Consider the following 12,478-nt stretch of genomic DNA (forward strand, 5'->3'; position numbering starts at 1 on the left):
TTCATAACGCTTCGAAGCTTCATGAGGCCGTGTTTTGAAATCGTCATCACTATGTAAGTCGTTATTTAGGGTTTTTTTGCGCACAAAAACTATTGTCGCCGATTCATAAAGTTATTTTAGAACCACTGTAGTGAGATGGACTTTGTAACGACGTCTTTAGTGCCTTTTAAGGGTCTTGAGAGTGTAACGTGCCATTGAGCCAATGGAGGCCTTTCAGAGCATCAGATTTCAACTAAAATATCTTCATTTCTGTTCTGAAGATGAACGGAGGTCTGAGGGGTGTCCAACGACATGAGGGAAGTAATTAATGACAGAATTTTCATTTTTGGGTGAACTAACCCTTTAATTTTCCCGACCGACAACCGCCGCTCTTTATCCAAATATTAACCGTTAACTGATAAGATTATAATATTGAATTTGCATTAAATAAAAATACAATTGACGAGTGTCTGTGAGCTGTTAAAAATACATTTTTTCACAGGTTTATTTTACTGTGCAAACAGCAGCATACAGAACAGCTCAACAATTACAATTATTATTCAAATAATGCTTAAACATTATTATTGTTATTTATTTATTTGTCTTAATATGCCAAAATAAGGCATTGTGTCCCTTGCTATAAAATGTTGAAGCATCAGTCATTTATTATATTATATTGTGTGTGTGTGTATATATATAATTTATCCATTGTGTCCTTTGCTTTACAATATTGAAACATCTGTCATACATTATATTTAGTGCTGTCAAATCGATTAATCGCATACAAAATAGAGTTTGTGTTTGCATAATATGTGTGTGTACTGCATAAGTATTACGTATATATAAATACATACATGTATATACATGTATATATTTAAGAAAATGTGTTAGGCCTATATTTATATATAAAATATAAAGATATAAATATATATACAGTATATACATGCAAGTGTGTACACTCAAATATAAATAATTATACACAGTACACACTTTTATTTTGGATGCGATTTAATCGCGATTAATCGATTTAACAGCACTAAAATATTATAATACATTACAATTATCACTATTCAAATAATAAACATTATTATTTTAATGTATTATTAGTATTACTAATTATATTTTTAAACATTAATTGTATTTATTTATTTAATATTATATTATTACTTTACTTTTATTTTATGACTTTATTACTCAGAGATCCAGTCATTTGTTCATGTGAGCCGAAGGCCTGTGTAAAAGATAAAAAAGATCATAGTTATGGTCAATATCAGTGGCTATGTTCGTGTTATGTAACTGTAAAAGTGTTATTTTGTGCATTCAGTCTATTAAGTAATCTGGCATTGAAATGTAGGCCATTTTGTCTTCTCTGAGCCAAAGTGACAGATGATGCTAGAAAGAGACTTCTCTCCAGGCGGCCAACTGTGGGCTATACGGATCTTGGACAACAAACGCCTCTCTGTTCCTCCAGTCTTTCCTCGTCAAGGCCAAGAGAGACGACATACCAGCTGGCTCGACGCAAAGATGAACAAATGAAAACTGCGTCTTGACATGGTTACCGTGTGCCATAAAGGGCCAATCTCAGGGTGGCCATTTCCATAACACCAAAAAGGGGGACATTTTGCGGCATTTAGTGAAGCAGGAATAATTGCATAGGACACTGGTGTACTCACAACTACAGTACAATGTTGTCCATCATATCGATGGTGATAGTGATTCTGAAATAGCCTACTCTATTCATTGCCAGACCATTGATCTACGATATATCTCGAATTATACCTATGTGTAAGAAGCAAAAAGTGTTTGTTCACAGTATTTGTATTTATTCAAGATGTATCAAAAACTGACCACTGAGAGGAACCTGTCTTGCAAAGTGCACAGTGCCTGAAAACATAACATTTCTGGACTTCTGGAAATAAAATAAATGCATAAATAAACAAATAATCTGGCACAGTGCCAAATCCATGAAAAGCGTCTCTACTGCTTTTTAATATAAATTCGTGCTCTTTTGTCCATTCCGGAGTAAATGAGGTTTGACGTTTCGGCATGTTAACGTTATGATATGACGTAGCCAGCATGTGGACAAGGCTTGTTTACGTTTTTAACCAATGATATATCAGATATTTATTTGACACCGCTTTCAGCCAATCATTTGTTTGACCAGAGATCTTACGGCATTAGACGCTATGCTGTTGCATCCCAATAAAGATTCTAGAGCGGGGGGGTTTTTAGCAGCTTGGGGGCTTAAAATCCGGACTGTCCGGCCAAAATCCGGACATATGGCCACCCTACCCAATGTCCTCCCTTTCTCGTCTTGTTTTTCTTTTCTTCATATCCAGTAGATATATTTTCACATTCTAGAGAGCGTTTGATTGGACAGAAAATCAGATTTTGTCATTGTTTTGGAGAACACAAGCTTTTAGATAACAGTAAGGCTAACAGTAAGGCTAACATATTCATACTACAATCCTAAAAACCTCCATTTTGATTTCATGGGAACTTGATTGACAGCTCTGTCGCTTTAGTTAGGCCTACGTGCATCCTGTCGCCGTTTAAACTGACCTGTCAATCATTTTGTCACTGTTTAAATCGTTCAATTTAATTTAATTTCCTACCGTCTTGGAGAGAAATAGCTGCATGTTGATCTGCCTGCATAATGATGCATTTAAAAGTTATAATGACCAAACGTATCTTTATAAAAGTTGTCAATGCTGTTGCATATGAAATTTAATGTGGGTAACATTGAATAAATATATTTTCGTCAGGTTACAATCTATTAATCTTTCATTTATCACTACATATTTATTATTTATCACCACTTATCTTTGGAAAACGTATTTAAACATAGGCTATTATGATTTTGGTCACTCTAATTTCGAATGTTATTAGGATGGATAGTATGCAAATTGGGACGCAATGGTTTTCCATCACACTTTTTCTAAGGAATGGATTTAATGCAACTCATGACCTATTAAAGAACGAAAGTAGTGTGAGCCAGCTATGCTTCAGGTATTCAGATGCATTTATTTTAATTAATTCTGGAAACCTTCTATGAGCTATTCATTTGTGTCCCTATTTATCTTTAAATTATGACTAATTATAATACCTGAGTTAATTAGTGCATGATGAAAAGAGTTGGCGTTTGTCACCGTAACTAGCTTCATTATTTTTTTGGGTTGTGACCCAAAAATGAGTCACATGTCTGTTCTGGTTGCGGACAGCAGGAAAAAAACGAGTGAAATGCAAATAATATAAGCAATCCATTGATCAGATAAAGTAGTTTTAAGCAATTGCATTATAAATACAGTACAAAATCACATCAAGTACTGTCTTTTACTATAGTGCACGAAGAGCTTGTCAACACAGCGTAGGGAATTTGTACTGGGCTGAAAGTAGGTGGTGAAAACAACACTCTTTTCATGTCTTTTGTAAGCATAACGTGTGTGTTTTTGAAGTGGCTTCATCGGCCCCTGGAGGATTACATAATGGACTGCTTTGGCACTCAGACGCAGGGACAATGGGGGTAATTACGCTTCAAAAAAGAAACAAAATACAACACCTCCACAATATTATTCATCTTTAATCTTTATACAAACATCAAGACAAGACACACGCCGATTGCGGTTTTGCCATCGGCCTTGCATAATGAGTTGGTCTCAACTCCCATGATGCCCCGGGAGATTGACGTGAAAGGACTAGTCACGATTATTGTAATGAACAATTAAATAACACGTGTTCTTGACACATCACTCATGAACACGAAGGTCATCTTTATTAAATAAATAAATAGTTGGGTCTGTCTGATAATAAGTTATGTCCATGGCATTGCAGAGCGTGCGCACAGTGAAATGCAGCCGGTTCTTCTCGCCTTCCAACCGGCCGCGCAACTACAGCATCGGATCATTTCACTCTGGAGCCCGTGTCCTTAAGCAGGAATGTTTTCACAGTTAACAGAAAAATCTGCTCTCAAGAGAGCAACATCCAACCACCCTGCCTTGCTAAAGCCTCCTTTTCCTCAACGTTAACTCTTTCCCCGCCACTGACGAGTTTTGCCGGCAATCTGGGTTTGGTAGGGGGCGCTGTTGCGCTCCTTCTGAAATAGTACAGCATCTCCAAATCCAAAAACAAGCGAAGAAGATGATCTGCGTAAACCAGAAGGAGCGGATTAAGCATTGCTGATGCATTTATCGTGATCATCAACATTCAACAGCATGTAAATCAAAACCGCCTAACGTTACTGTACAAAGTCGTGTGTCGATGGACTCGATCCATTTCATGATCTATCTTTTATCATCGATCCGGAAACTTTGACAAAAACAAAAAAAGCTGTTTGTATTCACTTTCAAGTGTGTATTAGGGATACACACTATATCGGCCGATATATGTTCATTTCTAATGTTATCATTATCGGGCCGATAAGAACATTTGTCCGATATATTAAAGCTGATAAATAATCTATTTCCTTCAGCTGAGACACTTCAGATGTGCACTGTTCATCATGATGGGTTTGAATTGCTTGAAATTATAATGAGAACATCATAATTCTATGCTTGGGACATGGTTTTTAATGCTGAGACTCTTGTTTTTGTAATCAGGCTCTCAAAAATTATATGAAAATCTGGTATTTGATTTATCATCCAATATATCAGTTATCGGCTTTGAAATATAAAGAATTATCGGTTATCGTATCGGCCAAAATGTTCATATCGCTGCATCCCTAATGTTACTTTTGAATGTTCTCTGAAAATTCCCAAACAAGTAGTAACATTAAAAAAAAAAAACGTTTTAGTAAAATTCCATGGACGTTCCAATAAAATTGTGCTGACGCTTTGAGAACCTTACTAAAGACCAGATAACTTTGAACAAACATGCTATGAACGTTACAGGAAGTACGTTTGTTTTTATAATCAGGCTCTCAAAAATAATAAAAATGTTTAGATTTATCAGCCAATATATCGGTTATCGGTATAGGTGCATCCCTAAAGTGAATGTTACTTTTGAATGTTCTCTACATTTGTTTTTGTAAATCAGGCTCTCAAATTATATAAAAAATTGGATATAGATTTAATCGGCCAATATATCGGTTATCAGCTTTCAAATATAAAGAATTATCGGTTTTCATATCGGCCAAATTTTGCATATCGGTGCATCCCTAATGTTACTTTTGAATGTTCTCTGAAAATTCCCTAACAAGAAGTAACATTTAAAAAAAACATTAAATAAACTAAAACGTTTTAGTAAAAAAAAATATTCCATGGATATTCCAATAACGTTTTGTGCTAACGCTTTGAGAACCTTATTAAAGACCAGATAACTTTGAACAAATATGCTATGAACGTTACAGGAAGTACGTTTGTTTTTGTAATCAGGCTTTCAAAAATAATAAAAAAATGTAGATTTATCAGCCAATATATCGGTTATCGGCTTTCAAATATAAAGAATTATCGGTTATCGGATCGGCCAAAATTTGCATATCTGTGCATCCCTAATGTGTGCGTTACTTTTGAATGTTCTCTACGTTTGTTTTTGTAAATCAGGCTCTCAAAAATTATATAAAATTTTGGATTTATCTGCAAATATATATCGGTTAACAGCTTTCAAATATAAAGAATTATCGTATCGGCCAAAATGTCCATATCGGTCGATCCCTAGTGTGGATATATTTTTTAGCCTAAAAGCACAGGTTATGTTCTTTCTTTCGATATTTTGAATGTTTACATATTCATACAACTTAATGGAGGCCATTAAAAAAATGTGCGAATATGATCAAAAATGCTGGCAACTTCTGCAGTCAACGCTGGCAGGGAAAGACTTAACATCTCCGTTTGGCTTCAACAAAGCAAGATTTCTGCATTTTAAAAAGATAAACACCTAAATGAGATCTCAATGTCTTGATTTCATCGTCGTCTCTGGTTCCAGCCCAGCTCAGTTCAGTCCATTTGTAAAACTCATAATCCACTGCATCGCCTCCCGTCTTCAATACTCTCCCGTCCAGCCGCAAGTAGTCCACATTCTCGTCTTTTCAAAGTATCCCATTCGGTGTTAGCTCGTATCGTTCAGTTGCATCTCTGCAACAGCATGTTAAGTGCATAGTCCATGCGGCTGCGAAGGTCCGACGAGCATCCGGACACCAGCATGGTGCTGAGCCGCAGCGTGGTGGACACGCGATCCTCGTTGATGTACGTCAGTAGGTACTCTTCGCTCTGATTGCACAGGATGATCTTGGTGTGATCGTGGTAGAAGTTGACCTGTGGGAATAGCACGTGTTTAGCAATCAAGTCAACATTATGCAGGTAGATGTTCTCGCATTAGAGCAAATACGAAGGTTTACCTGGAAAGTGCCATCGTTGAAGAGCATCATGAGTGCTCGGTCAGATTTGAGCCACTGAAGAAGGTACAATCTGGGTTTGCCTGCATCAGTAACGTTGGGTAAATCACCTCCCTGTTGAACAACAGCAAGCAATCGTCAGAAAACCTGATGCTAATTATTAATAGACTTCAATTGCAACCCATTTCCACCAGGCGAGGACACTTACATCCATCAAATTCTCTTCCATGTAGTGGGCGAAGTATTTTAAGATGGTGACCTGACCGACGAACTGCTCTGGGGCTTCTGTAGTGGGGAAGACCGAACATTGTCCCAGCTCTGCATAGTAATGCACCGTCCTGAGGGGAGAAAGACACGTTAGTCTTCATGGTTTCTAGCAGCAACAGAGCTACGAACACATTTGAGATCGTCAACGTACTTTTTGTCCGACAGCAGGCTCATGTGAGTGCCGTTGTTGAAGAGAACGCCAACTGTGTGATCTGACAACTGGTAGCCGAAGCCGTACTTGTTGGAATAATCCACCCACTTAGTCACCCACTGGAAGCTGCCGTTCACGCTCTCTTTTGGAATATTATTAACTGTAAACGAGAGATTAAAAATGCATCATTAACAGTGAAAGGTATAACTCTGACGTTTGACATGAAAAAAAAAATCTGATTTTAAACGTTTTACAATGTTCAAAACCCTCTTAATGCTTTTTTTATAATAATGCATTTTATTTTACTTTATTGTTAAATAACTTTTTAAAATCCTTTAAATACTTTTTATTTACACGGTTTTAACAAAACCCTCCATATTTCTCAAAGTTTTATAAATATTTAATGCATTTATTTAGTTTATTATTAAAAATAGGTTATTAAAAGTAAAAAACTTTAACATGAAATACAAAACTAAACTAAATGGATTTTAATTTTCAGATTTTAAACTTTTTACATTTTTAAAAATCCTTTTAATGCTTTTTATTTTTATTTATACTTGTAAAAACACTTTGTATTTATCAATTTTGTATGCATTTTATTTCCTTTGTTATTAAAGGAAATAAAATGCATTAAAAGTTAAATGTTAGAACATTAAAGTGGAATAAAAAACGAAACTTATTTATGAATTTATTTTCTATTCTTTTTTTTTCAGATAATTTTTTTTTTTTTTTTTAAATATTCAAAATCCTTTATTGCTTTATATTTTTTATTTATACTCATGACAAAAACCGACAAAAATCCAGAAAAAGTTTTTTTTCTGATTTTTTTACTTATTTTGTTAAAAATAGGTTATTAAAAGTGAAAATGTATAACTTTAACATGAAATAAAAAATGTTAAAAAAAGGGTTTTAATTTAATACTATTATTTTATTTTCAGATTTCAAACTTTTTAAAATTTTCCAAATCCTTTTAATGCTTTTTTTAAATAATACTTATCTGTCTAATCTGTTATTTTTTTAAACGGATATTGTTTACTTTATTGTTAAAATTGGTTATTAAAAATGTATAACTTATTACATATAGAACTAAATTCTAAACAAAACTGATTTTAATTTTTATATATATATATATATATATGCAAGTTTTTAAAAGGTTCAAAACCCTTTTGCCGCTTTTTTATCTTACAATACGTTTTATTTTTAAATGCATTTTAATTGACCTTATTATCAAGAAAGAGTTATTAAACGTGACTTTGCATTTGTGACTCGGATCATGTCAGATCCTCAGAAACGCACCTTCCGGCATGTTCTCCAGACAGCCTCGCAGTACTCGGGCAACAGTGTCCGCAACGCTTCCCATTGTGCTGTCCTCAAGACCTGCGGACGCAAAAAGCACCAAAGCCCATTAGATCCCGCACTGAAGCATCCATTACCAGCCTCCCAACGATAATAAAGCGGCGTGTCTTACATTCGCTGCTGCTACTGCAGCTCCCCAGAGTTCCCCGCACTATCATCCGAATGCTGTCTCTAATGTGCTGTTTGCTGCTGGTGTCCTTTGCCGCCGGGACAGCTGGTTTTCCAGCAGTTGTGATGGTGGGCTTAGTGTCCTGTGGGAAATGTAGGATGGAATGTGCATGGGGTTAGGTTACGATCTCAAACTTTCTGCACAACTATGAGAAGGACGAAGGAGCTCACCTCAAGGGTTTGTCTGCAGGGTTGGGGGCTCACTGATGTTTTCCGGAGGTCAAGGCATAGTTTGTTTATGTCTTCCTCTTCCTTGGTTGGTTTATCTATAAGAAGCAAGACGTGTATCAGTCTAGTGATGTAACTTGGGTAATCCACGGATGGTTTACTGTACACGAGCGCTTACTTTGAGTCTCCAAGTACTTGGCTTTGTCCTTCTTTCCACCGAACAGGGCGGCTGCAGCTTTCTTGAAGAAGCTCTTGGCAGGGCTGGTGTGGTGAAGGTCTGGGGCTGCGTGGCAGCAGTTAGCAGACAGTCTGTCTGGTGTGAAACCCTGATATAAGAGAGGAAAAAACAAGCTCAAAGCCACTGAATGCTTCACTGGTGAAGACACAAAGGCACAAAGAGACACACACCTGGCAGAAAAAGTCGTGGCGTAGAATATCATCAAGATGTGGCCTATCCACAGGGCTTTTGGCCAGCATACTGCCAATGAGATGCTTGGCTTGGGCCGACAAAGACGAAGGCATGGAGTATCGCGCTTCCCGAATGCACCGGTACGTTTCTTTAAGGTTTGTGGTCTCAAAAGGAGGTCTTCCCAAAAGCATGGTATACCTGTTGGGACACAGATTATCCGTCATAAATAAACATCTCCACGAAATCCATCCACCTTGTCGCAATTCAGAGCCAGATAAAAACATTGTATGCAATGCGACTGCAATTACTTTATTATCTTAGTAGGTGAAAGTGAACTGTCTAAATGAGTCACTGAGTCAAATGATTCAGTCAAATGATTCATTCAAAATGGCTGGATGAAGTGAGTGAGTCGTTGAATCATTCATTAACATCACTGTGATGCTCAGAGATTACTGGGGATTTATGTAGAACTGAAGAGTTGATGTGCAAAAACTTGTTTTTTTTAATTAATTTTCATAAATCATGTTTTTTTATTGTGCATTCCAAGTAATATCAAATATAATATCAAAGTGCAGTTGGGTTATTTTCACAAAAAAATACAGGTAACTTAAAGTTCATTGAAAGTATGTTTTTTTCTATTAAAAGGTTAGTTGTTTAGCTAAAGCAGCACATTTCATGTTTCAGAGTTAAACAAAACCAATTGCTTTGTAATTGCATTTAAGTGCAATATTTAACATTCTTTCACTTAAAACAAGCAGTACAAATAGCTCATTAATGAGCAATATTAAACATTATATAGATGACAGAATTCAGCAATCCAGAGTTTATAACAAGACATCTCAATGTACACAATCAAGTTCGTCTAAATGATCCATCCTCGATTACTTTTAGTCAGCTTTAAGAATATAAAATATATATAAAATCAATATCACATTAGCAATTGTGCTGATATTCGGGAAAACGGCACTCTTGCTCGTTCGGTATTGCTTATCTATATCATGTTATAAATGTGGATTCCTAGTGGACCAGATGTGGGCCGGATCTGGATGACACTATGTTGCTGTCTGGGAGGGAATTTTTTGCATAGCAACCACCCAGAATACCCTAGCAACCGCATGGCAATCATCCAGAACACCCTTGCAACAGCATAGCAAAACCCTAACAACCACCGGAGTAGCATAGCAACCATCCTGAGTACCCTAGCAACTGCATAGCAACCACTCCATATCTTGAATTTTGGGGGCATTTTTGCCCCATTAATTTCCGACCTTAGCATGTTCGAGGCGTGATGTCGCTCTTTTTTGAGCAGTGGTCCGTTCTGTTGCCAGGCCCGTTTATTAAGTAAGGAATAATTGTTGACAGGCCATTGAATTATTAGAAAAATAATGCACACCCGAGGTGGTAATGCGGCCACGACGTGCATTATTTTTATATATTACGGTAAGTATATGTATATATATTATACTCAATGGCCTGGAGTCAATTATTCCGCTATGGTTACCACACATCAAAACATTGCTCAGATTATTTATTTCAAGTCATTTGTCAGTTTTTTGTCCTTAAAGGACAAATTTCTTACGCATCTCATCCCAAGCCTCCATTACTAATTCCAAAATGTCATTTTAGAGCTCGTAACAGAGGCTTGAGCCACTGATATCAGACTAATGCAGTTATTAGAGAGATATTAAGTGTGTGTATTACCACACTTACACTAGTCTGCGTCTCTCAGTGTTTGGTCTCTACTAATAGTGAAACTGTAAGTTTATCTGCTTCAAGAACAGCGCCGTTATTCCCTCGCTACTGAGAAATGTCTTATAGCTTTTAAGTCGTTAAAGTATTTTACTGATACAATCGTCAGAGCAACACGTTTCTGTGGTTCTTTTGCTGTTGTCAAGACATTTGAAAACATTTGGCGGAGTGATATGGAACTGTAATGCGGGCATAACCTGCCTGGGACTACTTTAGCCGTGCGTTTCCCTGAAAATGACTGCACACCTTAGAACGTTCGTCAGCCAATCAGATTCAAGCTTTCAAGTAGTATAAAGCGACCCATTGCACTTACATCACACAGCCGAGGGCCCAGACGTCAGATTCACAGCCGTGCCCTTGCTTGTTGAGGACTTCGGGCGACAGGTAGTTAGGCGTCCCGCATATCGTTCTTCTGCGGTTCTCAACCGGCTCCAGCTTTGCAGCCAGACCAAAGTCTCCAACCTTGAGCTCCATTGACTCATTGATGAAAAAGTTACCTGGGAAAAGCAACAGAATCGATCGGGTTACGAAGGTTCATGTGTGTTATTAGTGATTATATGCATGTTCTAGGGCGCTTACCTAGTTTAAGATCTCTGTGCAGAATCTCCTGCTCGTGGAGATACTTTAACCCCGAGACGATCTGCCTCAGGTAGTACCGCACCTCTGGTTCTGTAAGCACCTTCCGGGCCTTGAGAATGTGTGCTAGTGACTGAAGGACAACAAAACACATCAGCACAATATTTCCTAAAATAACCAGTTATTGAAGAAGCCCATCAGTGGCACTCACGCGTCTGCTGCAGTATTCAAGCAGGATGTAGATATTATCTTTGTCCTCGAAATGGTGGTAGAAGTGAACGATGTGTTTGTGATGCAGGGCTCTGTGCAATTCGATTTCTCGGTCGATCTGTCAATCAAACGGTTGCGGAAACTTAATAAAGCCATTTAGGCAATGCAGCAAATACGTGACGAACAGGGCAAGCAAGTTACCTTTTCCCTTTGGTGAGGTTTGGAGACGCGTGTGTGTGGAATGATTTTGGCTGCATACATTTTGCCAGAGCTTAGATCTGTAAATTCATAGCATTTGGCAAAACCGCCCTGCAACAGAGAGAGAGAGAGAGAGGATGCATTGCATATCAGTCTATTCAATTGGTGCAAATAATCTCTTATGCATAACTAAATTCAAAATATAAACCAGCTGATGCAATTTCAAAATACTTTTGTTTTTAATATATATATATATATATATATATATATATATATATATATATATATATATATATATATATATATATATATATATATATATATATATATATAAAATGGTATCTACTCATTTTTCATAAGTCAGGTGTAAAATATTTACCTTGCCCAAAACTTTTCCTCTACAGTAACACTTCCCAGTGGTTGAATCCGTGATGATGCGTGACATCTCTTGAGCGTTATTATGATCCTCTGCTTTCCCTCGTCTGCTCTCGGTGGGTCTGTGGTGTGTGTGTTCACACATCTTGCCGCTGTGCACAGGCTGATGATGGTGATGGTGGTGTGTTATAGTCCTGAGTATGTCCATGCTCGAGTCCCGACTGCGAGGAATCATCACAGGGCTTCGGTCTTATACACGCGCGCGGTCGCTCCGCCTCCTTATTTTATTTTCACCGGCGCGTCACGCGCGTTCACTGAAGCGCTGGAATAAGCACGCGCGTCTCAAATCGTTTTATTTTTTATTCAATGCCATAAGAACATGAGGTATTACATACTCATAATATCACATTAACTGTAGCTGTCAGGAAATTAAAAAAAAAAAAATGAAAAAAAAGAAAAGAAAAAAACATACAAACAAAAAATTACATAAAGTCCAGTGCTTTCAAAGCATTACATGTTTTCATTGCTTTTTTGTTCTTTGCTT

The 12,478-nt window shown here is 37.1% G+C and overlaps 1 protein-coding gene across 3 annotated transcripts; it reads right to left on the minus strand.

The window, feature by feature from the left end:
- Nucleotides 1-3,244: 3,244 nt before the first annotated feature.
- Nucleotides 3,245-12,156, minus strand: plk2a (polo-like kinase 2a). Of its 3 annotated transcripts, none has more exons than XR_013815613.1 (15): nucleotides 11,939-12,156; nucleotides 11,563-11,670; nucleotides 11,363-11,479; nucleotides 11,155-11,284; nucleotides 10,889-11,072; nucleotides 8,826-9,024; nucleotides 8,596-8,743; nucleotides 8,421-8,515; nucleotides 8,194-8,332; nucleotides 8,022-8,102; nucleotides 6,726-6,885; nucleotides 6,516-6,645; nucleotides 6,311-6,421; nucleotides 4,557-6,227; nucleotides 3,245-4,455 (listed from the first exon to the last, which is right to left on the minus strand). XR_013815613.1 is itself a non-coding variant. In XM_079805118.1 (14 exons), the coding sequence occupies exons 1-14, from the start codon at nucleotides 12,140-12,142 to the stop codon at nucleotides 6,036-6,038; spliced, it is 1,998 nt and encodes a 665-aa protein (XP_079661244.1). In that variant the 5' UTR covers nucleotides 12,143-12,156; the 3' UTR covers nucleotides 3,248-6,035. The 3 variants fall into 3 exon arrangements, 1 of the variants encoding a protein (XP_079661244.1); XR_013815614.1 differs by having other exon boundaries at nucleotides 3,542-4,121; nucleotides 5,851-6,227; nucleotides 11,939-12,153; XM_079805118.1 differs by having other exon boundaries at nucleotides 3,248-6,227.
- Nucleotides 12,157-12,478: the final 322 nt, after the last annotated feature.

This window comes from Gobio gobio (genome assembly GCF_949357685.1).
Source record: "Gobio gobio genome assembly, chromosome: 22".
Classification (NCBI taxonomy): Eukaryota; Metazoa; Chordata; class Actinopteri; order Cypriniformes; family Gobionidae; genus Gobio; species Gobio gobio.